This window comes from Ochotona curzoniae, unplaced genomic scaffold (genome assembly GCF_017591425.1).
Source record: "Ochotona curzoniae isolate NIBS_2020 unplaced genomic scaffold, NIBS_Ocur_1.0 contig_605, whole genome shotgun sequence".
Lineage (NCBI taxonomy): Eukaryota > Metazoa > Chordata > Mammalia > Lagomorpha > Ochotonidae > Ochotona > Ochotona curzoniae.
Window position 1 is genome coordinate 5,089,844 of NW_024466491.1, and position 27,891 is coordinate 5,117,734.

Genomic DNA, 27,891 nt, shown 5'->3' on the forward strand with positions numbered 1-27,891 from the left:
TGCTGCCAGGAGGCCCTGCCTGGAGGGGTGCTGGGGTGAGGTGGGGTGGAGCAGGCCTGTGGGGGCAGGCTCTCAGCTCTCACTTCTCTCCGTCACCATGGGGGTGCAGCCTCACTCCACCCCAGCACCAGAAACTCCCCGGTGACGCCAGCACGCACGTCAAGGATGAGCAAATGTCGGTGCCATTGCCCAGCCGTGCCTGCCCTGAGCTGCGTTCCTACCACCATCGGTCCCTACAGAGGAGGGAAGGGATGAATGGGCCTGTGGCCAAAGCTCGCATGGAGAGCCTGGGTGTGAATGCTGGCGTTGGCGCTGCCGTGTGTGTGTGTGTGTGTGTGTGTGTGTGTGTGTGTGTGTGCGTGCGCGTGTGGGGGGGGCTCATCAATGTGTCGCGTCCATCCTTTGGTTCACTCCAGACAGATGCAGCAGCCAGGACTGGGACAAACAGCCAGGAGCCCCGTCCGGGCCTCCCAGGTGGGTGCTGGGCACCCCCAAGCACTTGCGTCCTCGTCTTCTGCCGTCCCAGGCAGGTCAGCAGGAAAGCGCCTCAGAACCAGCATGGCTGAGACTCACACCTGTGCTCTGAAGTGTGACACGGGTATCACAGGCGGCTGCCTCACCATGGCACCTCGAGGCAGGCCACCCCACCGAGCTCTGGTCCTGATGCCAGCTGCACTCGGACACACACCGCAGTAGGCATTGGTGGCGGGTGCTGGAGTCTCTGCCCGCTGCCTGGGGGAGGGCACTGGGGCAGCCGTGGTGGGTGCTGGAGTCTCTGCCCGCTGCCTGGGAGGGCACTGGGGCAGCCGTGGTAGGTTATAGAAGTCCTGCCCGCTGGCTGGGGCCTGGGGGAGGGCACTGGGGCATGCTCTACCTGTCTGCCTCCCGTGTGGAGCCGGGAAGCGGAGGGAAGGGGTCAGCAGAGGTCTTGCGCTGCCTCATTTCTCCCAGAGCTGTGTCGTCCTGGCAGCGTCTCGCTCTTTTCGAGCACTCAGGGCCCTCCCTGAGGCTCTAGGTTAAAAAGTTAGACTGCCCGGCCTCTCGGGCGAGCCTGCCCTGGGGCCCAGGACCGTGTCCTCCCCAGGCACCCGCAGCCTGCACCTGGCTGGTCCCTCACCCAGTTTCCCAGAGGGTGCACAGTCCTCGGCCCATGCAGGCAAAGGGAGACGCGCAGGCCGTACGGGATCTCAGGGTGGGATTGCGTTGCCGACGGGAGGAGGGGAGCTGTTTGTGTCGTGTCCCACTGCGCACTCCCTGAGCCCAGCAGGCAGCCTGGCCTCTGCAGCCCACCCCAGCTCCCGGCTCACGCCGATCCTGGCAGGCGGCAGGTGGTCCTCGTGGGGCTCCCAGCCTGGACCCCATGCCGGCGTCCGGAGAGAAATAAAGGAAGGGACTGCACTTGGGTGCTCACCCCGTCTCTCTCACTGTCTTTGTAGTTTTAAAAAATATTTACGTTTAATGGAAAGGTAGATTTATAAGGAGAAGAGACAGAGAGGAATATCTTCCGTCCGCTGATTGAATCCCCAAGTGGCCACAGTAGCCGGAGCTGAGCCGACCTGAAGCCAGGAACTGACTTGAAGCCAGGAGCCAGGAGCTTCTTCCAGGTCTCCCACGCGGGTGCAGGGTCCCCAGGCTCTGGGCCGTCCTCCACTGCTTTCCCAGGCCACAGGCAGGGAGCTGGGTGGGAAGTGGGGCAGCTGGGACACGAACTGGCGCCCCTATGGGATCCTGGTGTTTGCAAGGTGAGGATTAGTGAATCAGGCCATTGTGTTGGGCTCTTTCTCTCATAATTTAAATTTTTAAAAAATATGAATAATAAAGTGAAAGGGTCAGGCCTATAGGTCCTTGGGTGGAAAGCAGCGGGGCGGTGGTCCTCACGGGGCGGTGGTCCTCACAGGGCGGTGGTCCTCACGGAGCTGTCTCTCAGCCCTCTGGATCCTGTGTGACACTAGTGCTTGGTTAAATTGAAGATTCCTTGGGTCATTCATTGCCAAACTTCCAGTGCCAAAATGATTTTTGATGTAGTTTTGTGTGTTTTTCAAGTGTGCTTGTACACAGCGCAAATGCAGTCACATGGCTGGAATGCAAGGCCAGGCCCAGCACTGTGGCACGGCAGGTCAAGCCGCCTCCCGTGCAGACCCCAGCTGGAGTCCCTGCTGCTCTGGTCACGCTCCCTGCTGACGTGCCTGGCAAAGAGGGGGCAGACAGAGTGAGTCCTCACGTACCCATTGGCGAGTTCTCTTTCTGTAACCGCCTTTGAAAATAAGTAACTCTTATCTCCAAGCAAGCAAGCAAAAAATGTGTACAAAGTTCTGAACTGACCCCAGGCCGACCTGTGGCCTTACGTGAGGTGGCTCGCTCCCGTGGGCGCAGCAGGCTTCCTCGAGATGTTCTTTAAGCTAAGCCGCAGCAGCTCCCAGCGCGAGCGGCCGAGTTCTGGAAGGAGGGGCAGGTGCTGGCTGCGGCTCGCTGGCTCGGGCCGCTGCAGCCCAAGCGGGAGGGCAGCCCCCGTTTAAGCCCCGTCCCCCTGCACCTGCGTCGGGCTGCCAGCCCCTCGCATCAGCCTGGCCCGGCCCTGGCTATTTCGGACATTTGCGAGATGGGAGGTTTCATTGTGTGTGTGTGGGGGTTACTTTGCCTTTAGCATAGATAAAAAAAAAATTAAAAGAATTACTTCATGAGTATGAAAGTGAATAAATCGATGTCTTGACTCTAAAAGTTAAAACGAAAAATACCCCAGTGAGAGGGACTGAGACCTGGGTGTCCCCAGGGGAACTTGGGTGAATTCCTCCGCTCTTTGCGTGGCCCTCGACCACGCAGGCCGTTCCCTGTCAGGCCCCACATGCCGGCACCGGGCAGGCCGTGCCCACTGGCATGTGGCCGCATCACCCTTGGCCAGGAGACCTGATGTTGAGGGTCATACTTGGGGGGTGGGAGGTTTCCCCTTAATTTTTTAAAATTTTTAATTTTTAAAATGTCTTTATTTGAAAGGCAGCAAGGCAGAGATATTCCGTCCACTGGTTCACTCGCTCAGATAATGCCTCACGTTCAGGGCTAGGCCAGGCTGAAGCCAGGAGCCAGGAGCTCTTGCTGGTCTCCCACGCGGGTGCAGGGTCCCAAGGCTGTGAGCCGTCCTCCACTGCTTTCCCAGGCCACAAGCAGGGAGCTGGGTGGGAAGTGGAGCAGTCAGGACATGAACTGGTGCCCACATGGATTGTGACACTGCAGGTGGAAGGTTAGCCAGTTAGGCCATTGCAGGAGCCCCAAGGACATCCTTCACAGTGGGGGGGTCTGTCTCCCACCTCAGGGTTGGGCTTGGTGTGAAGATTTCCCACCCCATCCACTGTGCAGGTTTGCTGGGAGATACTGGGTCCTGGTACGAGAGTGCCCCCTTCCAGGGTGTTCCTGACCCAGGAGTGTGCCCCCTTCCAGGGTGTCCCTGACCCAGGAGTGTGCCCCCTTCCAGGGTGTCCCTGACCCAGGAGTGTGCCCCCTTCCAGGGTGTCCCTGACCCAGGAGTGTGCCCCCTTCCAGGGTGTCCCTGACCCAGGAGTGTGCCACCTTCCAGGGTGTCCCTGACCCAGGAGTGTGCCCCCTTCCAGGGTGTCCCTGACCCAGGAGAGTGCCCCCTTCCAGGGTGTCCCTGACCCAGGAGTGTGCCCCCTTCCAGGGTGTCTCTGACCCAGGAGTGTGCCCCCTTCTAGGGTGTCCCTGACCCAGGAGTGTGCCCCCTTCCAGGGTGTCCCTGACCCAGGAGTGTGCCCCCTTCTAGGGTGTCCCTGACCCAGGAGTGTGCCCCCTTCCAGGGTGTCTCTGACCCAGGAGTGTGCCCCCTTCCAGGGTGTCCCTGACCCAGGAGTGTGGTGTCCCTGACCCAGGAGTGCTGGCATATCACCCTTGTTTCCAACCAAATCCAATGGACGACACATGACGGTCCCTGCACACAGTCTTGCTGTCTGGCGCCCCAAACCCCATGGGCAACAGGAAGTGAAGACAGCCACACGAGGCGGGCCCTGGGGAGCCTCTACTTCCGCCTCCCCGAGTCAGGGAGCCCTGAGGTGGGGGTGACTGCTCCGCTTCCTATCCCCACATCCGCAGGCCCCTCAGCCGTGCCAGGGAGTGCAGGGGGCCTGCCAGCACACACACACACACACACATACACACACACACACACACGAGGAGGCCTGCCAGCACACACGCACAGCCGACCCCCAGTAACTGCTGCTGCCTCACCTCTAATCGCCTGGCCTGGTAACTTCCCACCCGTGACCTCCTCCCCACCTCAGGGTCCCCACGCCCCGCCCCACATGGCAGCGCTGTTGCAAGGGCCTCAGCTGGGCCTCTCACTTCCTCACTCCCCCCCACACCATCACACACACACACACACACACACACACACACACACACACACACTACTCCCAGCCTCAGGGAAGGAGCATCCTGGTCTCTCTGACCCCTGCACCCCAGGCGGGGACCCTGTCCAGTGCTTCCTGGGTTGCCTCCTGCTCGTCCCTGCGGTGCCTGCCCAGCATGACAGAAACAGGGTCCCACTGAGTGCCCAGGATGGTAGGTCAGCACGCAGTTCCCAGGCAGGTCATGGCTAAGGTTGCGTTGGGTCAGAAAAAAGCAAAGATCTGCACCCAGTGGCCTTTCTCACCCTCCCTGGGAAACACGGACGGTGCGGGGGCAGCAGGAGGGACTCCCACATCCCACGGCCAGTGTCCGGCTCGGCGGCCAGGCTGCACTCCCACGCGGGGGTGTGGGCAAGAGGAGCCGTCCCCACCCCATAGCCTAGTGCCTAGCTTGGCATCCAGGCTGCACTCCCACGCGGGGGGTAGCAGGTGGAACCACCCCCTCTCACAGCCAGTGCCCGGCTGGGAGGCCAGGCTGCACTCCCACGCTGGAGGGTAGCAGGGGAGGCTCAAGGCCCTGGGCCCCGTAGTGCCCCTGGGAGGCCCGGATGGAGTTCTGAACTCAAGCCACTGTCTTCTTCAGGGAGTGACCCAGAGGATGGATGGAAGCACTCTATATCTTTCTGCCTTTCAGATACATTTTTAAATCACAGCAAGGCCTCTCCTTGAGATGCTGGTCACTCCTATGCCCAGCCTTGGCCTCCACCCCACAAGGCAATCAGCCTAAAGGAGAGCCTAAACAATGTCACTAGAATTTTCTAGAACTCTGAGGACCGTGTGTTGTGACAGAGCCACCTCAGTGGAATCCCCTCAGCCTGGCCAGTTGATCACTGTGCAGGTGGTGAGGCGGGGATTCCTGCTCGGGGAGAACCCCCCTTAGGGGGCAAGGGGGACGGAGGAGCCCCTTCCCTGGGGCTTCCCAGGTTTTTAAATCTGAAAGCCAAGTGCGTGTGTGAAGGCAGGCGTTGGTGCAGTGGCTCGCTGCTTGGGAGCCCTGCATCCCCTACCAGGGGCCTCCGCTCCAGCCCCGCTGCAGCCCCGCTGTGCCTCCGCTCCAGCCTTCCTGCTGACACACACCCCGGGAGGCGGCAGGTGGCAGCTCAGGTACCTAGGCACTACCGACCCTCCTGGTGGGCGTAATGGCTGGGGAGTGGACCAGCCGAGGTCTCCATCTCTCTCTCTCTCTGCCTCCCAATAGATACAATTTTTTTTTTTTTTTGCAGATTTATTCATTTTGATTGGAAAGTCAGATTTATAGAGGAGAGACAGAAAGATCTTTTGTCTGCTGGTTCACTCCCCACGTGGCTGCCACTGCTGGAGCTGAGCTGATTAGGAGCCTCTTCTGGCTCTCCCACGCGGGTGCAGGGTCCCAAGGCTTTAGGCCGTCCTCCACTGCTTTCCCAGGCCACAGGCAGGGAGCTGGATGGGATGTGGGGCAGCTGGGAGACGAACCAGCGCCCACATGGGTGCATGCAAGGTGAGGACTTTAGCCACTAGGCTATTGAATCAGGCCCCACACCATGTTTCATTAGGCTTGTCCTGTGATATTCGGTCAGGGCTGCTCAGTCAGACTGTGTGCCGGCTCATTCCCCAAAGTGCTGTGGTTAGGCCATTCCCAAGCCGGGCTGGGGCCAGGAGCTCCTTTGTCTCCCACATGGAGGCAGGGGCCGGAGCACTTGGACCGTCTTCTGTTCTCCCAGCCACATTAGCAGGGAGCTGCAACAGAGGTGGAACAGCCGGGACTTGAAACGGAACCCAGTGCTGGCACGGCACCCGGTCACTTTGCCCCACTGTCCCACAGCACCACCGCCCCCTCCCCCCGAACAGTGCTTCAGCTGAAACCTGTTGAAATGACAAGGAAGAAGCAGTGGGTGCGCTCAGAGCGGGGGGCCCAAGAAATGGCCTCTCTGTTTACACCGCACCCCACAGGAATCAGGGCCAGTGTGATGGGCCGGGGGGGCACACAGCAGCTGTACCCATCTGCACACACACAGGCCCCACACGTGTCCCCTTCTACCTCTGTGAGGCTTCCAGGCAGGCTCAGGCGATCCTGGAATACCTGTGCAGCCCACACTTGCATGCGTGGGTCCTGGCTGTGGTGGCCAAGACACGCAGCACGCGTGGGCCCTGGGTGGTCTCAGAAACGCAGGTTATGGGGAAGCCTGGGTAGGTGGCCAAGCCGCCCACCTGCATGTCCGGGTGCAGGGTGTCAAGTCCTGCTTGCTCCGCTTACAAATGCAGCTGCCTGCTCTTGGCACCTGGGAGGACGCCAGCTGCTGCCCAAGGGACGTGGGCCCTGCCCCCAGGAGGGGACCTGGCAGAGTCCCAGGCTCGTGGCTCTGTGGCCTCATCCTTGCTGCTGTGACCAGTGGACACAGAAGTCACGCCCCCCCCACCCTGGCTCGCTCGCTCGCTCGCTCTGTAATTCTACCTTTAAAGTAAAACAGTACATGTTCAGCAATACGTATTATTTTGTAAAGGCTTAAGGGACAGTGAGGAGGCAGCCACGGCACCCTGGCCCTGGGCAGTCAGGGCTGGTGGGCACAGTGGCCCCTGCAGGAGGACGAGGAGGCCAGGCCACAGCTCCGCTGGCTGTGCCTAAACCATCCCCAGGGGGACGTGTGCAATTATGATGTCATCACACTATGGTATCTGGTGGTGTTGCTGAACTTTATTATTTTTATTTGAAAGGCAGAGCTACAGAGAAAGATCTGCCATCCACTAGCTCACTCCCCAAGTGGCCACAATGGCCAGAGCTGAGCTGGTCCAACACCAGGAGCCAGGAGCCTCTTCCGGGTCTCCCACGCAGGCGCAGGGTCCCAAGGCTGTGGGCCGTCCTCCACTGCTTTCCCAGGCCACAGACAGGGAGCTGGGTGGGAAGTGGAGCAGTTGGGACACAAACCGGTACGCACATGGGCTCCTGGTACTTGGAGGAGGGTTAGCTGACCAAGCCATTATGCTGGGCCCTTAGAAGATGTTTTGAGATGTATTGATCTGGGGGCCCAACCTGAAGGCCCAGTGTAAATCCTTGCCTTGCACTCCCCGCCATGTGCACGGGGCAGGCCTCCACATCCTTCCATCGCACCCCAGGCTTCAGCCAGTCACAGCAGAAGCATGCTTGGCAGGAAGACCACCTCTGCCCCAAGTGACACGTACTCTATTCTGTGACGCGCCTTCTCCTTGGCTGGGGGCGTTCCTGGGCCCAGGCCCCCAGCCCCTTCTCCCTGCTCCCCCACCGGGACCTGCCCAAAGGGTGAGCTCATTTCCTCTGGATGCTCCCCAGTTGGGGGACAGACGGCTGGATACAGAGAGAGAGTATGTGTGCGCCCAAAGCGTGCAGCTTGTATTGGAAACATGTCTTTTTAGAACGGGGGCGGGGGAGAGTAGGTTTCCATGCGGTAGAGGCTTTCTGGGCCCGCACGTCGCCGCCCCTTGCCTGGGGTCCCAGGCAGGTCAGCAGGTCCTGTCTCCCTGGTCCAGGCGGTCCCACCGGCAAGCCCGCCGCCCCTGAGCACTCAGGACCATGTGTCCTGCCCTCAGCCTCCCAGCCAGAGGAGCGCCCTGGCCACTGCGCCGGCATTTCCTCCCTGGATGTATCATAGCAGCAGCAGGATATTTTTAGCCAAAGTCTGAAAAGTCTCAGTGTGCCGGGAGCGCATAGCAGACGGGTGAGGTCATGGCCCCCGCCCCCGCCCCTCCGGAGGCCTGCAGCCTTGGCGTGGCGGATGGGGTGGTGACGGAGCCGTGACGGAGCCCCGGAGACCCCGCGCGGGCTGGGGAGGGGCGGCTCCTTGGATGCAGCTTTGTTCATTCACAGGCAGCCATGTGCTGTTTCCAGACGTGTCGGGCGCTCCCAAGGCTGAGCGTCGGCACAGCAGGGTGAGAGGTTTGGTCGGTTCAGGCGCACACACCGTGAGATCCAGGCCTGTGCGGGGGTCGTGCAGAAGTTCACAGGAAACGTACATCATTTAAAAAAAGGCAACCCATGTCTGGGATTCCAAGTGCGTGGGCCCCAAATGAGCGGAACCTGTAGTGCTGTTCCCGGCCTGCACAGACGGGAGGAAGTGCACTCGTGGGTGTGCAGTGCCGCCGCCAAGCTGTCTCTGGATGCCCCCCTACCCCAGCTGGGCTGTCAGGTTGGGGGCGAGGAGGGTACAGAGCCTTGGCATAGCGGGCTGCTCCTCTGCCTGTGGTACCAGGATCTCATATGGCCACCAGGTTGAGTCCCGACAGCTCCACTTCCCATCCAGCTCCCTGCCTGTGGCCTGGGAAAGCAGTGGAGGATGGCCCAAAGCCTTGGGACCCTGCACCCACATGGGAGACCCGGAAGAGGCTCCTGGCTTTCCCCGTTGTTGCTGTTTGTGGAGTGAGGTGGTGGACGAAGACTGCGAGTGTGTGTGTGTGTCCCTCTGCCTTCTGAGTAGACAAGTCTTTAACGAAGCTGGACCATCGCATACACTCAAGTCCGAGAGACATCGTGGCCTGCCTCACCCCGGCTGCACTCTCTCCAGCAGCCCTTTCACCCCTCCACCCCAGCATGTCCAGCCGGGGGCAGCAGCTGGGCTGCAGGGGAAGCCCCCAGGGAGTCGATCGCCCCCTTCTGAGAACTCGGCCCTTGTGTCCCCCCACCCCCGCAGGCTTTCGGGAATGCCAAGACTGCGCACAACAACAACTCCAGCCGCTTTGGGAAGTTTATCCAAGTCAACTACCTGGAGAGTGGCATCGTGCGAGGGTGAGGGGCAGCCCAGGGCCGGATTGGGGCTCGGGGCGTGCCTGGGGCCAGACGGGTGGGTGGGGAGGGGACCCTGCCACAGCTGGAACTGGCATACTCTGATGCCATGTGGCGGCAGGAGTGCAGGGAGGCGGGATGCTGGCCAGCAGTGAGAGCCAGTTGTCCAGCTTAGGGCGAGGGGCAGATGAATGCATGGGTGGACATGTGGACGGGTGCCCGTGCAGGTGGGTGATGGGTGACGTGTGGATGGGTGCACGTGGGTGATGGGTGACGTGTGGACGGGTGCCCATGCAGGTGGGTGATGGGTGGGTGGACTGGTAGCTGGATGAACAAATGTGTGGTTTTGTGGGTGACTGGGATAGTAGCTGAGGGGTCAGTCAGTAGCCTCCTGTCGAAGGGGGATGGGGAGGGGGCTGGCAAGGACCATTGAGCAAGTCCAGTGGCCGTCACCATTGCTGTTGCACTTTGGGGCCTTTGTGAAGTAAACAGTTCGCACCCCAGTTCTCTGGTAGCAGGCTGACCAAGCCGACTGGGAGCAGTGGGCTCTCACGTGACTAGCAGGTGGGCCGGGGCACCCTCACAGCTGCCCCCTGCCTAACCCCTCTATACCCCTCTGCTTCTGGAATTCTCCACGTACCTCACAGGCATCTGAAGTCCTGGATCTGAAAAGTCCAGCGAGGCAGGGGTTCCCAGGGGTTTCCGGAATGTTCCTGAGGCCCCTGGGACAGTTGTTGTTCCAGAAACATCCTCCCTTTGCTGTTACACGCAGAGCAGCCAACTCCAATACCCCAAACCCAGAAGGCTCCGGCATCTGAAACCCTGTGGGCATCCACGTGATGCCACGAGTGGGAAACTCCACAGCCTGGCCATGTAACAGTCAAGTACAGGCTGACCCCAAGACCCGGAACCCAAAAGGCTCCAGCATCTGAAACCCTGTGGGCATCCACGTGATGCCACGAGTGGGAAACTCCACAGCCTGGCCATGTAACAGTCAAGTACAGGCTGACCCCAAGACCCGGAACCCAAAAGGCTCCAGCATCTGAAACCTTGTGGGTACCTATGCGTACCATGAGTGGGAAACTCCACAGCCTGGCTATGTGACAGGTCACGCCGTCAGCACCCAGAATGCAGGACAGCGCAGTTCAGGTGATGTCCCTGAGGGGGCAGGCCCCACCAGGCCAGCGCCCCCTTCAGCCACAGCGCAGACACAAAAGGAATCTGTTCTCATGCGGAGTTAATCACGTGGAGTCACCTTGGGCCATGTATAGGAGGTATCTGTGGGGCGGACATGGCCCTCCCTGGTACCCAGGGTCCCGGGTGGCAGGTTTGCAGCCTGTAGCGGGGTGGGCGATGGGGGCTCCTCAGGGAGTTTGCAGAAGTGGGGAGCCCCACAGGGAGCTTGCAGAAACGGGAGGATCAGCTGGTACCTAGCCTGTGCCCCGCCCTGGCTCCTGAGCCCACTCTCAGCTGGCACACCCTTAGAAGCAGCAGGTGGTAACTCGGGGAGCTGCACGGCCAGCTTTGGGTAGAGTCTCCAGCCCCCAGCCCTGACCCAGCTCCACCCCAGCTGTCGCAGGCATCAGAGGTGTGGGCCGGCTGGCAGAGCCCTAGCTTCTCTCATCCCTCACGAGGCTCTTGTGTCTTGGATGAGTGAAAAATGAAAAGGGAAATCCCAGACTCGGCGAAGGCAGCTGCCCCTCACAGATCAGCCAGGGACTCTTGAGGTGGCCGTTTCCTGGCTCCTGGCTTTGCCGGCCCAGTCCTGACTATTGGAGACATTTGCTGAGTGACCAGTGGATGGAAGCTCTCTTCCTGCTCCCTTCCTCCCCCTCTCCCTCTGTCAGGATGAATCCTGACTGGCATCTAGAACCCGCAGGACATTTATCGCTTAGTGATGGGGGCTGACTCCCCAGAAAGGAAGCAAGACTTGAACAGAAGTCCCAGCCGAAGAGCGACAGACGGCCAGCGTGCGCGGGGCGGCCGCGTGGCCGAGCTGGCTGTGGTCTGTGCGTAGATGGGGCAGTGCCTCCGCCACGAAGGGGTTCAAGTTGTCTTTTTACTAATTTAAGAGGGAGAGTTAGAGAAAGAGAAGCACATCATCCAACCCACTGATTCACCCCTACTGGGAGTGCGTCACCAGGGCCGGGCCCAGGAACCCGGAGCTGCGTCCGGATCTCGCACGGGAATGGCCAGCGGCCCAAGTCCGTGGGCGTCCTCTGAGCACGAGCAGGGAGCCGGGCCATAGTGGAGGGGCTGGACTGGAACCTGCACTCTCACGGGATGTAGGAATTGTAGGCAACAGCCTAACTCTCACCCTACCACAATGCCAGCACCCCTGATCTTTTTAAGACTGATCTATTTTCATTAGAAAGGCAGATTTACAGAGAGGAGGAGAGAAAGATCTTCCATCTACTGGTTCGCTCCCCGAACGGCTGCTACGGCTACAGCTGAGCCAGTCCAAAGCCAGGAGATTCTTCCGGGTTTCCACACGCGTGCAGGGTCCCAAGGCTTTGGGCCGTCCTCCACTGCTTTCCCAGGCCACAGGCAGGGAGCTGGGTGGGAAGTGGAGCAGCCGGGATACGAACTGGCACCCATATTCCCATTGCATTGCCAGCGCCTGCAAGGGAAGGATTAGGCAGTTGAGCCAGTGCATCTGCTCCCCCAACCATGGATGGGACAAGGTGGCATTCACAGGTGTGACTGCGTTTGTGACATGTGCCCGCGTGTGTGTGTGCGCCTCCTGCCCCAGGCAGCCAGTCTGGCACTGAGGGGCACCCTGTGTAACTAGCAGTGTGTGGAACCATAGCCGTTCCGACAATCCGTATTGAACTGTGACCCACGGCCGCACCTCTCTCCCATGGCAGGGCTGTGGTCGAGAAGTACCTGCTGGAAAAATCGCGTCTGGTCTCTCAGGAGAAAGATGAGCGGTGAGGACCAACTTCCGGAGGGATGGGGGGGGGCACAGGGCAGGGGGCTCCATGTCCATGTTAACGCCTCCCGCAGCTGGGACGGGCATGGGGGCACTGTGTCCATGTCCGCCCTCCCCCAGCTGGAACAGGCATGGGAGCTCTGTGTCCATGTCAGGGGTTCTGTGTCCATGTCCACCCTCCCCCAGCTGGGACGGCCAGGGGCACTGTGTCCATGTCAGCCCTCCCCCAGCTGGGACAGGCATGGGAGCTCTGTGTCCATGTCAGGGGTTCTGTGTCCATGTCCACCCTCCCCTGGCCGTTCCCTGGCACAGGCACTCAGATTTTTACCCAGAAATGTGATCCGATTCCGCACATCAGTGATGGGCAAATCAGACCAACCCCCACACCCCCACTTCCTAAATCCAGGTCCTTCTCTCCCTGAGACTTTGTGAGAACCGCCCTCCCTTTGTGGGATGTGTATGCGCTGGGGTGTCTCCCTGCATGGCGAGTTGTGCCCCTGGCAGGCGTGAATGAATGAACTCTGCTTGGAGAAGCAACAGATGAGACACGTGCACATGCCCAGCACATGCACACCTGTCCACATACACATGTGTGTCCTACAGACACACACCCACACACGCCTAGACAGACACACACCGACACACACCTGCACCTGGGGGCGTAGGCTCCATGTCCGTGTCAGCTCCTCCCCCGGCTGGGATGGCAGGGGGCTCCCAGGTCCTACACCTGCACACACACATGCACGCCTGTCCAGGTACACACACACACACACACACACCCAGCCCTGGGGCTGCTGCCACAAGCGACCTTCTCCCTCCTGGCCTGCCCTGCAGCAACTACCACGTCTTCTATTACCTGTTACTCGGCGTCAACGAGGAGGAGCGTCAAGAATTTCAGCTAAAGCAACCCGAAGATTATTTCTACCTCAACCAGGTAGCGCCCCCCAGACCCCCATTAAGGAGCCCCCTCAGGCGCCTGGGCCAGCACCGCCTCTGTCCCGAGACGCCAACATGCCCTTGTCTTCCAGCACAACTTGAAGATCGAGGACAGGGAGGACTTGAAGCATGACTTCGAGAGGCTGAAGCAGGCCATGGAGATGGTGGGCTTCCTGCCGGCCACCAGGAAGCAGTGAGTGGGCGCAGGGCCGGGTGCTGGGACCAGGGGTGGGAGTCAGGCCATGGAGATGGTGGGCTTCCTGCCGGCCACCAGGAAGCAGTGAGTGGGCGCAGGGCCGGGTGCTGGGACCGGGGGTGGGAGTCAGGCCATGGAGATGGTGGGCTTCCTGCCGGCCACCAGGAAGCAGTGAGTGGGCGCAGGGCCGGGTGCTGGGGCTGGGGGTGGGAGTCAGGCCATGGAGATGGTGGGCTTCCTGCCGGCCACCAGGAAGCAGTGAGTGGGCGCAGGGCCGGGTGCTGGGACCGGGGGTGGGAGTCAGGCCATGGAGATGGTGGGCTTCCTGCCGGCCACCAGGAAGCAGTGAGTGGGCACCTGCTTACTGCCATGAAATGACCACAGTGGGCAGAGCCTGGCCATGCCAGAGCTTGGAGCTCCATCTGGGGTCTCCTAAGTGGGTTTGGGGGCCCTGAGCACTTGAACCTTCCCCCGCTGCCTCCCGGGGTGAGCTAGACAGGAAGCCGAGCTGGGGTGGGAAGCCCAGCATGCCAGCACAGGACGCAAGGTGCCCCCCACCCACCACACCCCACCACTGTCTCGCGACAGTTACAAAGCCTTTCTGCGCAGTCTCATCCGGCACAGCCGCCACGCTGGCGGGTGGTGGGGACGCGCCGGGGCTAGGGTCCTGTGCATCTGGGAGGGCACAGGTGGCACAGCCACACACACATGGTCAGAAGGGATGGCAGATGCCCCAAGCAACAGGAGCATGCACACAGCACCCGCAGCGCACCCTTAGCGGCTGTCCGCCCTGGGCTCGTCCCATTCCAGGGACAAGTCCTAAAGAAACGGGCTTGTCAGGGGATAGCACGCTGGCGCCAGCCCTGAAAACACCTACCAGGCTGAGAAGTGTGGGCCAGGAGGGCTGCGTGGCGTGCCACCATGTCTCCCAGAGCCACAGTGAGCAGAGCAGCTCACTGTGAGTGATGTCAGGGTGAGGCAGGTGGGTGTACCCAGGGTGAGGTCCCCACCCTCCCGCCCTGCCCTTGTCATCTGGGACGCGTCATTAGCAACAGGGGCAGTTGGAAGGGGTGTCAGGTGAGTGGGTGGCCAGGAAGCGGTGCCCCAGCTTTAATGGCCAGTCCCAAGCCGGACATGGTATTCTTGGAAGCTAGCGGCAGGGCAGGCGTTTCTGTCCATCGTCGACGGTGTCTCGCAGGCTCCGCAGCAGAGCGCAGCTCTGACCCTCCTCTGACACACACCCTGGAGGGCGCAGTCACGGCTCAGGGACCCTGGCATGGTGGCATAGTGGGTGCCACCTACCGTACCAGCAAGCCACCCAGACTCAGATTCCATTGCAAGTTCCCACTGACATCCCGGGAGGGCAACAGAGGGAGGCCCAGGCTGCTCGCTGGAGAATACCAGGTTCAGGTGCCAGCCCCGTGCTCCATGCCAGCTTCTCGCCGGGACACAGCCAGTGGTGGCCCTGCCCTGCCCACTTGTAAGACCTGCATTCAGTTTGTTTTTAAGACCGACATATTGAGTGAAAGGCAGGCAAAGACGAAAGAGAGAAGAGGATGTTGTACCCACTGGTTCACTCCCAGAATGGCCACATGGGTGAGGGCGACTTCGTCTGGGTCTCCCCCATGGGTAGCAGGGGTTCAGGGAGCCGGGCCGTCCTCCGCTGCTTTCCCGGGCACGTTACCAGGGAGCCGGGCCGTCCTCTGCTGCTTTCCCGGGCACGTTACCAGGGAGCCGGGCCGTCCTCCGCTGCTTTCCCGGGCACGTTACCAGGGAGCCGGGCCGTCCTCCGCTGCTTTCCCGGGCACGTTACCAGGGAGCTGGGCTGGGAGTGGAACAACTGGGACTCGAACTGGCACCCATTTTGGATGCGGGCACCCTAGGGTGGAAGGTTAACCTTTTGGGCCATGGCATCGGCCGCAGGTTTGAGCTCTTGCTTCTTGTCTCAGCCTGGCCGAGTCCCAGCCACGGGGGGATGTGGGGGCAAATCGACCAAGGATGGGAGAGTGTCCCTCCCATTTCACCATCTGCCTTTTTTTTTTTTATAAAGATTTATTTTATATTTATTGCAAAGCCAGATATACAGATAAGAGGAGAGACAGAGAGAAAGATCTTCTATCCAATGATTCACTCCCCAAGCGACCACAATGGCTCGTGCTGCGCCGATCCGAAGCCAGGATCCAGAAACTTCTTCCGGGCCTCACCCACTCCCACTGCCCTTCGTAGGATCTTCTCCATCCTGTCAGCCATCCTGTACCTGGGCAATGTCACCTACAAGAAGAGGGCCACAGGCCGCGACGAAGGCCTGGAAGTGGGGCCCCCAGAGGTCCTGGACACGCTGTCCCAGCTTCTGAAGGTAACTCCCGCTGCCAGCATCCTCGCGGTGTGGGGTACACAGCACCAGAACCGGTGGCATTGGCAGGGTTCAGTCACCCAGGGCATGCTGCCAGCATCCTCCCCACCACTACCGCCACTCCCCACGGCCCTGTCTGCTTCCATGCCCCCAACACCGCTGGCCGGCAGCACCTCCTTCCCACCTTCGGCCCTGGCAGCAGGCAGAAGCTGAGAAGGCGTGGCTCATCAGTGCAGTCAGTAGCTTAGGGGACCTTGTCATCCCCGGGTTCCAGCACTACACAGTGAGGGCACCCCAAGGGGCCAGCAGGCCGTGTGGCTGGAGCGGTCGTTGGGCGCTCCTGGCCTCTGCTGGGTAGAGACCAGGCCTGCTGCGCCCACAGGACGGCCCCCATGTCCTGGAGGCCTTATCCTCTCTCACCCCACCCCCTAACGTGCCCCAGCCACATATGCCAGTGCATCTGCGGGGGCCAGTTCTGGAACCTTCCTGGGATGTGCCCGGGTGCTGTATGCTGGGGACCCTGCAGCCTGGGGAGCCATCTCGTCTCCCACCTTCCTCCACCCACTCCCTCAGCACACACCTGCTCAGCTCCCTTCTCACCTTGAAACAGGTGAAGCGAGAAATCCTGGTGGAAGTTCTGACCAAGAGGAAAACGGTGACGGTCAATGACAAACTCATCCTTCCTTATAGCCTCAGCGAGGTGAGCCCCACCCCACGCGGGGGTGCAGTGAGAGGGGCCCCACCCCACGCGGGGGTGCAGGGAGAGGGGCCCCACCCCACGTGGGGGGGTGCAGGGAGAGGGGCCCCACCCCACACGCTGGGGTGCAGGGAGAGGGGCCCCACCCCACACGGGGGGTGCAGGGAGAGGGGCCCCACCCGAGAGGAAGACCCGCGGGTCAGGGGCAGGGACCCCTGGGACCCCCGTGTGTGCAGACCCAGAGCCCCGAGTCCACCCGTGTGAGACGCCCCCCATGCACACCCTATGTGTCCTCAGGCCATCACTGCTCGCGACTCCATGGCCAAGTCCCTGTACAGCGCCCTGTTCGACTGGATCGTGCTGCGCATCAACCACGCCCTGCTCAACAAGAGAGACATGGAGGAGTCGGTCTCGGTGAGACTCCCTGCCCCAGCCGGGGCATCGGGCCGGGCAGCGTGGTGGCTGGCTCAGCGCAGCCAGAGCTTGGGTCGGTGTAGGCCTGGGTGCAGCAGGGCACGGCTCAGATCCTCTGGCCCCTTGCCACCTGTGTGGGACAGGCTCCTGGCTTTAGCCTGACCCAGCCCAGGCCGTTGCTGGCAGTGGCAGATCCATCAGTCCCTCTCATCAGTATTTTGGGGGAAAAAGACATATGAGACACAGTCACCTTCGAGAAAATTTTGCTAGATTTACATATTTTCATTTGAGAGACAAATCAACAGAGAGAAAAAGACACAGAGAGTGATCGTCCAACGGCCGGAGCTGAGCCGATCCAAAGCCAGGAGCCAGGAGCTTCCTCCGGGTCTCCCCCGCGGGTGCAGGGTCCCAAGGCTTTGGGCCGTCCTCAACTGCTTTCCCAGGCCACAGGCAGGGAGCTGGATGGGAAGTGGAGCTGTCGGGATTAGAACCTGCGCCCATATGGGCTGCTGGTGCTTAGAGGCGAAATGTTAGCCACTGAGCCAGGTGCACCACCTCCCTAGAGAATATTACAAAACAGAGAGAAGGGGCTGCTGCTGCTCAGGCAGGTCCCGGGACCTTGATGGGGCACCTAGACGGGCAGCCCCGAATATGCAGCCGCATTTGGGGCAGAGGAGGGGAGGAGGCGCTGGTGGTGACCCCGGCCCTCCCCAGTGCCTGTCCATCGGCGTCCTGGACATCTTTGGCTTTGAGGACTTCGAGAGGAACAGCTTTGAGCAGTTCTGCATCAACTATGCCAACGAGCAGCTTCAGTACTACTTCAACCAGCACATCTTCAAACTGGAGCAGGTGGGTGGCGCGTGTGTGTGTCTCCGTGTGTCCTGGGGGCACTGCTGTGCTGGAGCAGGTGGGCGGCGTGTGTGTGTCTCCGTGTGTCCTGGGGGCACTGCTGTGCTGGAGCAGGTGGGTGGCACGTGTGTGTGTCTCCGTGTGTCCTGGGGGCACTGCTGTGCTGGAGCAGGTGGGTGGCACGTGTGTGTGTCTCCGTGTGTCCTGGGAGCACTGCTGTGCTGGAGCAGGTGGGTGGCGTGTGTGTGTCTCCGTGTGTCCTGGGGGCACTGCTGTGCTGGAGCAGGTGGGTGGCGTGTGTGTGTCTCCGTGTGTCCTGGGGGCACTGCTGTGCTGGAGCAGGTGGGTGGCGTGTGTGTGTCTCCGTGTGTCCTGGGGGCACTGCTGTGCTGGAGCAGGTGGGCGGCGTGTGTGTGTCTCCGTGTGTCCTGGGGGCACTGCTGTGCTGGAGCAGGTGGGTGGCACGTGTGTGTGTCTCCGTGTGTCCTGGGGGCACTGCTGTGCTGGAGCAGGTGGGTGGCGCGTGTGTGTGTCTCCGTGTGTCCTGGGGGCACTGCTGTGCTGGAGCAGGTGGGTGGCGTGTGTGTGTCTCCGTGTGTCCTGGGGGCACTGCTGTGCTGGAGCAGGTGGGTGGCACGTGTGTGTGTCTCCGTGTGTCCTGGGGGCACTGCTGTGCTGGAGCAGGTTGGTGGCACGTGTGTGTGTCTCCGTGTGTCCTGGGAGCACTGCTGTGCTGGAGCAGGTGGGCGGCGTGTGTGTGTCTCCGTGTGTCCTGGGGGCACTGCTGTGCTGGAGCAGGTGGGTGGCGCGTGTGTGTGTCTCCCTGTGTCCTGGGGGCACTGCTGTGCTGGAGCAGGTGGGCAGCGTGTGTGTGTCTCCGTGTGTCCTGGGAGCACTGCTGTGCTGGAGCAGGTGGGCGGCGCGTGTGTGTGTCTCCGTGTGTCCTGGGAGCACTGCTGTGCTGGAGCAGGTGGGCGGCGCGTGTGTGTGTCTCCGTGTGTCCTGGGGGCACTGCTGTGCTGGAGCAGGTGGGCGGCGTGTGTGTGTGTCTCCGTGTGTCCTGGGGGCACTGCTGTGCTGGAGCAGGTGGGTGGCGTGTGTGTGTCTCCGTGTGTCCTGGGGGCACTGCTGTGCTGGAGCAGGTGGGTGGCGTGTGTGTGTCTGGAGCAGGTGGGTGGCGCGTGTGTGTGTCTCCGTGTGTCCTGGGAGCACTGCTGTGCTGGAGCAGGTGGGTGGCGCGTGTGTGTGTGTCTCCGTGTGTCCTGGGAGCACTGCTGTGCTGGAGCAGGTGGGTGGCGCGTGTGTGTGTGTGTCTCCGTGTGTCCTGGGGGCACTGGTGTGTCTGAGGTCTGACCCTTGCCCCACCCCGCAGGAGGAGTACCAGGCAGAGGGCATCACCTGGCACAACATTGACTACACCGACAATGTGGGCTGCATCCACCTCATCAGCAAGAAGCCCACGGGCCTCTTCTACCTGCTGGACGAGGAGAGCAAGTGAGTGGCCTGGGTGCAGACCGCCCCGAGCCCTGCCGCTAAGCCCCACCCTGAGCCCCGCCCGCCGCGAGGGGGGCGCATCAGAGCCACTCAGCCATGTTCTGTTTGTTTGATTTAAGATGTATTTATTTATTTGGGTGCCTGGACAATGACTCAATAACTAAATCCTTATCTTGCACATGTCAGCATCCCACATGGGCACCAGTTCATATCCTGGCTCCCCATTTCCCATCCGTCTCCCTGACTTGGGAGACCCGGAAGAAGCTCCTGGCTCCTGGCTTTGGATCAGCTCAGCTCCAGCTGTCACAGCCTCTTGGGGAGTGAGCCAGCAAATGGAAGATCTTTGTCTCCTTCTCTCTAAATATCTAATCTGCTTTTCCAGTAAAAGCAAACAAATCTTTAAAACAATTTACTGGTTTTTGTTGGAAAGGCAGATTTACAGAGAGAAAGGTCTCCCATCTGCTGGATCACTTTCCCAAATGGCTGCAGTGGCCGAAGCTGAGCTGATCCAAAGCCAGGAGCCAGCAGCCTCTTCCGGGTCTCCCACGCGGGTGCAGGGTCCCAAGGCTTTGGGCCGTCCTCCACTGCTTTCCCAGGCCACAGGTAGGGAGCTGGATGGGAAGTGGAGCAGCCGCGACATAATCCAGTGCCCATATGGGATGCTAGTGCTTGCAGTTGGAGGATTAGCCAGCTGTGCCAGAGCGCCAGCCCTCTTCTCAGCCTGTTTACCAAGTGTGTATGTGATGAAGCAGCGTGTGCACGGTGTGTCTGTAGTGCAGCCACCTGGGCCTGCACCCACCTTCCTGGGCATCCCTGGGTTCCTGCACAGGGAAGGCGGGCAGGACCAAGCCCCCGCTGCCACACTGGTGGCTGCCCAACAGCAGCTCACAGCAGTACCCTGCCCCATCACTGACTTCCTTGTGCCCCGGGAAGACAGCTGCCCCAAAGTGAGGCGGCCAGCGGGGGCCACACCTGCCCTGGGAGGATCCTCCTGGGGGATGGAACGTGCCTTGGCTAGTGGCTGCCGCGGCTCCAGCCCCTGCTGGCCCCAGCTCCTGGTCCCCTTCTCTGTATGCTGGCCTGGGGCCCGCCCACCAACACCATCTTCATGGATTACAGCTGCAAAGACCTGATGTCCAGATCTGGTCACCATCACGGGTCTCAGAGAGTGAGACAGAGTCACTGTCGGCCTCCCCTTTGCCAAAGATGTCCCTGCAGGACTGGGCAGAGCCTGGCACGGGCCATCGCGACCCTCATCTTGAGCCAAAGGCAGGAGGGGCCAGTGTGTGACACACAGCCAGTTAGATCGCTGCCCGTGACGCTGGCATCTATAGGAGCTCAAGGTCGCGACTTTCACGGGAACAGAACTGTTCCGTCACTGCTGCGGCCAGCACCCAGGTCGCGTGCAGAGTGCCCAGGGTGAGGCGGACCTGGCTCCTCTCCCTCGGGAAGCTCCCAGCCCCAGCAAGGCAGCCGTGTGCGCCCCTGTGTGTTATTTACAGCCTTGCTCTTTTGGCTCCTTGTGGAAATTGTTTTCCCCCATTGATCTGAATTTCTCTCCCCACAGCTGGGGGTGTGTGTATGTGTGTGTGTGTGTGTCCCCGTGTCTGTCCATGCATGCGGAGGGGCCAGTCTCCCTGCGCTGCCCGGGTCCTTGGAACCCTGCGTTTGCAGCATCCGCCGCTGTAGAATCTGCCTTCTCCTGGCTGCTGGGAGCCAGGCAGCTCACACAGCCACTCTCACACAGCCCTACCCGCATGCAGACACACGCACACGGCCACACACACACAGCCCTACCCACACACACACACGGCCACATGCACATAGTCCTACCTGCACACACTCCCCGCCCATGCTGGCACTCATGTCCACTACAGGGTGTGTCCGAGCCCACGCAGCCCTCCTGGGATACAATCATAGCCAGAGACAAGGAGTCCCTTCTGCCCTGTGCAGGAGTGTGAACAGAGCCCGGCTTCCACCAGAGAGGGTGTACCCCCATACCCCCTGAGGCCAGCCCTGCCTGGGGTTATGCTAGCAGGATGCTGGCAGCCCTTGTGGTAAGCTCAGATGTGGGCCTGGCTGAGTCTGAGCAGTCAGCACCGAGCCCACCCCCTTGCCCCCCAGGAAACAGCCCTGGTGCTGTGAGCCACGCTGACACGACGCCCTGCAGGTCCCACCATGTCTGTCTCTGTGCCTCTGCCCACGGACCCCACACCGACCTCACACTGACCCCACCTGCTTGCCAGGAGCCCCCCTTCCGCCTCCCACCTGACAGGTGGCCGCTGAGTCTCCACTTGCCTTCCAGCTTCCCCCACGCCACAAGCCAGACCCTGCTGGCCAAGTTCAAGCAGCAGCATGAGGACAACAAGTACTTCCTGGGCACCCCGGTCATGGAGCCCGCGTTTATCATCCAGCACTTTGCGGGCAGAGTCAAGTACCAGATTAAGGTGTGTCCTGCCCACCTGCCTGCCACCTCCCACCCCCGGGCCAGTGGCCAGGATAGAAGGGGGACAGACAGAGGGACAGACAGAGGGGGCCTGCCCCTCACACCAAGGCAGATGGGGACCATAGGGGCCTGCCTGCCACCTCTCACTCCTGGGCCAGCAGCCAGGGCAGGCAAGAGGACCATAGGGGCCTGCCCCTCTTGCCAGGCCATCAGCATGCAGCAGGGGCCTGCCCCTTATCCCCGGGCCGGCAGCCAGGGCGTGCAGGGGGACAGCGGGGGCCTGCCCCTTACCCCTGGGCCAGAAGCCAGGGCGTACAGGGAGCAATGGAGGACCCTCCCCCTCTGGCCCAGGCTTTGGGGGTCCATGGCTGCACAGGAAGGGTGTCCATCCCATCCCGTTGCCCACATTGCCCGTGGAGTGCCTCAGGCAGCTTCCAGAGGGTTCTAATCGAGGATCAGCCTGGGCAGGGGGCAGCACTTCCTGGCAGCCGAGCCCTGGCGTAGCGCAGGGCGTGCAGTGGCGCCAGACACACAGGCGTCTGTCTGAAGCCACCAGGCCTGGGTGCTGGGACCACCCCTCACACCCTAGGCAGGCCCGACCTACTCCAACTCCCACAGCCTCGAGCTGACCGCCCACCCGCTCCCACCACCCCCAGGACTTCCGGGAGAAGAACATGGACTACATGCGGCCGGATATCGTGGCCCTCCTGCGGGGCAGTGACAGCTCTTACGTGCGTGAGCTCATTGGCATGGACCCTGTGGCCGTGTTCCGCTGGGCCGTGCTGCGCGCCGCCATCCGCGCCATGGCCGTGATGCGGGAGGCTGGGCGCCTGAGGGCCGAGAGGGCCGAGCAGACCGCAGGTATGGTCCAGCTGCTGCCCACCATGGCCCCCAGACCGCCCCTGGGCCCCAGCCGCTTTGGATGTGTAAAAAGGGCAAGATGGGGGAGACCGGCATTCCGTCCACAGGTTCAGTCCCTTAACAGCCAGGGCTGGGTCCAGCCAGAGTCAGGGACTCCATTCACATCGTGAGGCTGCCAGGGGCCCGAGTGCTGGAGCCAGGACCTGGGACTTGAACCCAGCCACTGCACCAGAGCCCCAGCCCAGGATCCTTTTCTATAAAAGATCCATTTATTATGAAAGGCAGATTTATATAGAGAGGGAGACAGAAAGGTCTTCCACCTGCTGGTTCACTCCCCAAGTGGCCGCAGTGGCCAGAGCTGAGCCGATCAGGAGCCAGGAGCCTCTTCCGGGTCTCCCACACGGATGCAGGGTCCCAAGACTCAGCCGTCCTCCATTGCTTTCCCAGGCCACAGGGCAGGGAGCTGGGTGGGAAGCGGGGTGGCCAGAACGCGAACCAATGTTCTGATAAAGGGATGCCCCTCCAGTGCCAGCCGTTCCGGTGGTAACAGAACCCACTGTCCACAACATGGACCCCCCAATTATAATATTTAAGAAAGTATGAAAGGCCTCCTCAGAAAAGTATATATGTGCTTCCACTGTGCCCAGCAGGCGTGGGCAGTCCCAGTGCCCGAAGTCAGCCGGGAGACCTGCCAAGAGGAGCTGGCACCCCGTCGGAAAAGCTGTACCGGTGAGCGAGCCCCTGGTGTGTCCCAGTGGAGCTGCCAGGCCTGAGAAGAACCCCACTTCCTACACCTCGAATGAGCTCCCAGGTAGCAGGTAGCTGGCACCATCAGGTGGCCCTGTCGGCCAAGGCGCCCGTTTTCAGCCTGCAGTGGGCCCTGCCCAGTCTCCTGTGCTCCCCGCAGGACCATAAGGCTAGGTACACAGCCTCATGCTCCCGACACCTGAGTGAGTGAGCCAGGCCGGCAGGTGTGTGTGCAGAGGCCCTGGAATAGCCGCTGTCCCCGTTGTCTCAGCAGGTGTGCCCATATTCCATTGCTCTGTGTTTGAGCCCTCTGTCAGGATGACCCCCCTAACCCCCTAGCATGCAGGTGTTGGTGGTCCAGCTGGCTGCGGGGTGAGTGAGGGCAGGGCCAGAGCCAGTGCTGTGTCCTCCAGCCACGCGTGTGCTTCTCCCAGCAAGCCGCACGGCAGGAGAACGCCTTTCCTTGTGCCCCTCATTCCACCAGCACCCCAGGGCCCGGCCCCCTGAGTTCCCACGGCTTCTCCGTGTGTGGGGTGGTTGCTCTGTGCCCCCCGTTGCACCAGCACCCCAGGGCCCGGCCCCCTGAGTTCACACGCTTCTCCTTGCAGCTGCTCAGTACTAGATTATTCAGGTGACGGCTCTGACGAGTTCGATATTAACGCTTTTGAGGACATCATTGCTTTCTATGAAAGCAAGAAGTAAGTGGCAGCAAGGGAGGGCCTTCACCACCGTCCGCCCCGAGACCAGGGAGGCACGCCGAGAAGAGCTGCTCCCCAACCGAGGGCGACAGCCAGCCAGGCCCTGGAGAAACGGGGCGCTGGCCCCCCCGGGCCACCGGGGCAGAGGGGCTGGGACGGGGAGGCAGGAACCCCGTGTGGTCGCAGTCCTGTGCCTCCCTGCAGTGCGAGGGAGCGGAGGTGAGAGGCCCTCTCCACGCCCCCACGCCCATCCCCAGGCACTGCGCAAGGTGCATGGATCACAGCAAGGGTCTGCTGGGGTGGGGGCTCCCTGTCCCTGCGCCCCACCACACCCAGAGCTGAAACACACCTTCCCCGAAGCCCCAACGTCCCCAATGTCCCCAGTGGATGTCTGCACAGGGCGTCCGGGTGCAAGGCCCCAAGCTGCTGTCTCTCAGACGTGGGCATTCCAGAGCCCAAGCCCACACCCTCCCTGTCCCACACTCACCAGCGGCCAGACAGCAAGACCCCTAGTGTCTTGGAACACACGTGGACGCCCCTGGCAGGGAGAAGGGGCTGGTGCCGCCTTCCCCCGTCACCCATTTGAGCCATCCTGCCCATTCCCACCTCACGTGCGCTGCAATCTGGCCACCCAGAACAGGTGGGCATTGGCCACAGAACCTTCCAGACTTGGCTATCTGAGCTGAGCCACTCAGGTGAAGCATTCCCTTCCCCAAAGTTTCTTTTTTGTTCTGTGCCTCCACACCATGGCCGAGTTGAGCCTGGTCCCCCTACCATCCTACCCCCTCTACATCCAGCCTCGTGTTTCAGCTCTGGGGGTTGGGAGCGGGTCTGGGGGACCCCAGGTGGCGGGCCCATGGCTCTAACTGTCCTCTCTCTGTCACTGCGCCCTTCCCCCTCCGCCCTCAGTGACTTGCATAACCAAATCATCCGGAGCATCAAGGGGCTGCCCTGGCAGGGCGAGGACCCCCGTAGGCTCCTGCAGTCCCTCAGTCGGCTCCAGAGGCCCCGTGCCGCCTTCCTGTGAGTGCCCCTGCCCCGGGCCAGGCCCAGCTGCCAAGTGCCACTGACTGCCTGCTGCCCTGCGGCTTTGCGCTGCTGCCCCTGGGCCCCTGTCGCTACGCAGCGCCCCCCACCCTGCCTGCTCCCCCGACACACACACACACACACACACACACACGGACATGGAGGGTGGGGGACCTTGCTTGCAGCACTGTGCACACACACACACACACACACACACTGCCATCTCTCCGTCTCGGCCGGTTCCTCCCTGGCCATGATAAGTAGCCCCAACCTGGCTGAGCCGAGAGGTGCCCACAGCTCAGGGTCCTGTCTGCCCCCTTGTGGTGAGGCCCACCACCCCGGTCAGAGACAGGAAGGGGAGCAGAGGAGTGAGATGTCCAGTGTGTGGTGAGGGGGTCAGCAGGAGCCCTTATGGCAGGAACTCGGCCACCACAGGGACCATTATACATCCCCAGCCCTGCACACGGGATCCCCTGGCGGCCTCAGGCAGCCCCTGGCGCCTGGCAGGCAGTGGCCTCGGCCCGTAGGACCTGACCCTGGTTAAGCACGGCCCGGAGCAGCCTTCACCCCACCCCCAGGATGGAGGGGCCCCCGGTGCAGCCGCATTTGTGGGCGGGGGACCCTGGAGGGGATCTCCACATGTTCATGGAAAGTGCAGCTAACAGATCGGGTCCGGGGCTTGGCGTGACCAGTGCCGATCCCACCCCAGAATGCCGGTTCGAGTCCTGGCTGGTCCACTTGCCACATCCTGGGCAGCGGTAGCAGCTGACAGCCTGAGTACTCAGGAGAGCTGTGCTGGCCTGGCAAGTGAACAAGCCAATGGGAGGTTGCTCTCTGGCCTTTCCAATGAAAATAAGCTTTTTTAAAATGAAAAGATTATTGGAGGGGGAAGAATCTTTGTTAAAAAAAAAAAATCGAGGCGTAGCCATTGTCCATGAACTCTGTGGAGGTCCCCCTGGCCCTGGGCCTTCCCCACCGCCCACCCGTGGAGCTGGGCTGCCCAGCTTGGCCACAGGCCTGCTCCAGCACTCTGTGGAGGTCCCCCTGGCCCTGGGCCTTCCCCACCGCCCACCCGTGGAGCTGGGCTGCCCAGCTTGGCCACAGGCCTGCTCCAGCACTCTGGGGGAGCCCCCGGCCCTTGCTCCTGAGCTCTGTCAGCCCCCGAAGCAGGTTCCCCCTTCCCCCTCGGCCCGGGTGCTGGGGGAGCCCGCGGGGCACAGGAGGAGAGGCGGCCAGCGGCCACCTTGTTGCATTGGTGCCTGTCCACTGACCACGCTCCGTGCTCTCTCTCTCTCTCTCTTTGTCTCTCTCTAACCCGCAAGGCGTGGCTTGCTGCACTAACCCAGCTCGCGGACACAGCGCGTGCCCTGTGTTCACAAACCGTTTTTAATATTTTGACAGGAAGAGTAAAGGTATCAAACAAAAGCAGATCCTGCCCAAGGTAAAAGCCCGGGGCGCCCGGGGCTCCCCGCCCCCTCCCCTCCTCCCCCTCCCCCTCGCCAGGGCTACCTCCCTGCACTCTCTTCTCTTCCTTCCACTCCCCCCATCTCCCCCCTCCAGAAACCTTGACTTGCTCTTGGAATGGCACCACTGGGTGCCAGCTCCTGCCAGGTGCAGGGCAAGGGGCTTAGGAAGGGCAAACGCCAGGTCCCAGGCTCAGCCCAGAGGCGTGTCCCACCCAGAGGCCACCTCCAGAGCTCACTGCAGCTAAGGGGCTGGAGTGGCCGCACCAAGCCCTGTGGTGGAGCGACAGACACCATGCAGCGTTCCAGTGCCCGGGGACAGGACGGGGACGCAGCCCTGTGTCCACTTGCTCCAATGCAGGCGCGTCTCCCCTCCCCAGAGGCGGGAGCCAGGGGACCTGGATCTAGTTCTGTATTCTTTGGGGGTGTGGAATAATTGCGTATCTGCGGTGAGGCGTCCAGGGAAGGGACCCGTGTCAACAGCAAGCTGGCTGACATTCACGCTCATTCTGCGTACCCTGCCCAAAGGGGTTTAACGGTGGTTGTTTTTGGTCTCTGTTTTTCTTTAACAATTCTGTGTGTGAAACAAGGCTCTCTGGCCAGACCCACCCACACGTGCGCTCCCACTGGCAGGTCCTTCTGGTCTGGGCCGAGCCCACCAGACTGTGCCCGCGGGTTATCATGTCCCCCAACAATGATGGGAGTGTGGGCTGGTGCTGGCAGCTGCAGTCTGTAAGCCGGGGCGTGTCCCGGGGCCAGGGGAGGACAGGGCAGACCCCGTGCATGTCCCTTCCAGAACCTCCTGGACTCCAAGTCCCTGAAGCTCGTCATCAGCATGACCCTGCATGACCGCACCACCAAGTCGTTGCTGCACCTGCACAAGAAGAAGAAGCCGCCCAGCATCAGCGCCCAGTTCCAGGTGCGAGGCCAGGGAGTGAAGGCTGTGTGCCTGGGGCGGGGCCTGGAGCACAAGGGGCGGGGCATGGAGCAACTGGGGGCAGGGCCACCATCACTGGCTGCTGAAGCTGTGGCCGTGTACCAGGCTCTCTGACCTCTGCCTGGACCAGCCTGATCCCCACTGCCACTGCCCCCGGGAAGGAACATGGTGACAGCAGTCAGAACCGAAAGACTCAATGGGACCCCCGTGCTGTGTCTTTGGGGCATGCTTCCCCCCCGCCCCTTGGCTGCCAGGAAGGACAAGGACCATTTGTGGAAAGTTTCAACCACCTCTAAATTCATGCATTAGCACCCTTGTTACTTCCCTTTTCTGCCCACACCTGAGTTGGCTGCAGGCCTGGCAGTGTTTCTGTGGTGCAGACCTGCCAAGGAGGGGTCTTGCAGATCCACCCTGCGAGCAACAGGCCAGAGACCCCCACCCCACCCGCAGCCAGGCTGACACATGGGAGTGTGTGTGTCCCCGGCTCCCCGCGCCGTGGCCCTGGGAGCAGGCACCCCGTTCCCGGCTGTGCTCCACTGCTCCTTCTCTCCCCAGACGTCCCTCAACAAGCTGCTGGAGGCGCTAGGCCAGGCCGAGCCCTTCTTCATCCGCTGCATCCGCTCCAACGCCGAGAAGGTGAGCTGTGTGCAGCCTGGGTCCTGTCCAGCGGGGGAGCCCGGGCAAGGGTGAGCCCAGCCTCA

General features: G+C 61.6%; 2 protein-coding genes and 1 non-coding gene across 5 annotated transcripts in view; 2 read left to right on the plus strand and 1 right to left on the minus strand.

The window, feature by feature from the left end:
* Window positions 1-27,891, minus strand: part of LOC121163398 (coiled-coil domain-containing protein 130-like) — a 469,842-nt gene that overhangs the window by 295,356 nt on the left and 146,595 nt on the right. The window lies entirely within an intron of this gene.
* MYO9B (myosin IXB) overlaps window positions 1-27,891 on the plus strand; it is a 61,461-nt gene that overhangs the window by 20,957 nt on the left and 12,613 nt on the right. The window contains exons 3-19 of one of the 3 annotated variants that reach the window (XM_040990670.1): window positions 9,050-9,144; window positions 12,009-12,071; window positions 12,908-13,007; window positions 13,102-13,202; window positions 15,432-15,561; window positions 16,169-16,258; window positions 16,553-16,669; window positions 17,384-17,518; window positions 18,891-19,012; window positions 21,318-21,459; window positions 22,115-22,319; window positions 22,967-23,048; window positions 23,675-23,764; window positions 24,674-24,787; window positions 26,192-26,231; window positions 27,050-27,172; window positions 27,746-27,826. In XM_040990670.1, coding sequence (XP_040846604.1) covers window positions 9,050-9,144; window positions 12,009-12,071; window positions 12,908-13,007; window positions 13,102-13,202; window positions 15,432-15,561; window positions 16,169-16,258; window positions 16,553-16,669; window positions 17,384-17,518; window positions 18,891-19,012; window positions 21,318-21,459; window positions 22,115-22,319; window positions 22,967-23,048; window positions 23,675-23,764; window positions 24,674-24,787; window positions 26,192-26,231; window positions 27,050-27,172; window positions 27,746-27,826 — 1,830 coding nt within the window. Of the gene's footprint in view, window positions 1-9,049; window positions 9,145-12,008; window positions 12,072-12,907; window positions 13,008-13,101; window positions 13,203-13,271; window positions 13,551-15,431; window positions 15,562-16,168; window positions 16,259-16,552; window positions 16,670-17,383; window positions 17,519-18,890; window positions 19,013-21,317; window positions 21,460-22,114; window positions 22,320-22,966; window positions 23,049-23,674; window positions 23,765-24,673; window positions 24,788-26,191; window positions 26,232-27,049; window positions 27,173-27,745; window positions 27,827-27,891 lie in introns of those variants that run through there. The other 2 variants (XM_040990671.1, XM_040990672.1) reach the window with 2 other exon arrangements.
* Window positions 6,281-6,417, plus strand: LOC121163443. The gene has a single exon (XR_005884886.1). It is a non-coding gene; the product is annotated as a small nucleolar RNA SNORA11 (small nucleolar RNA).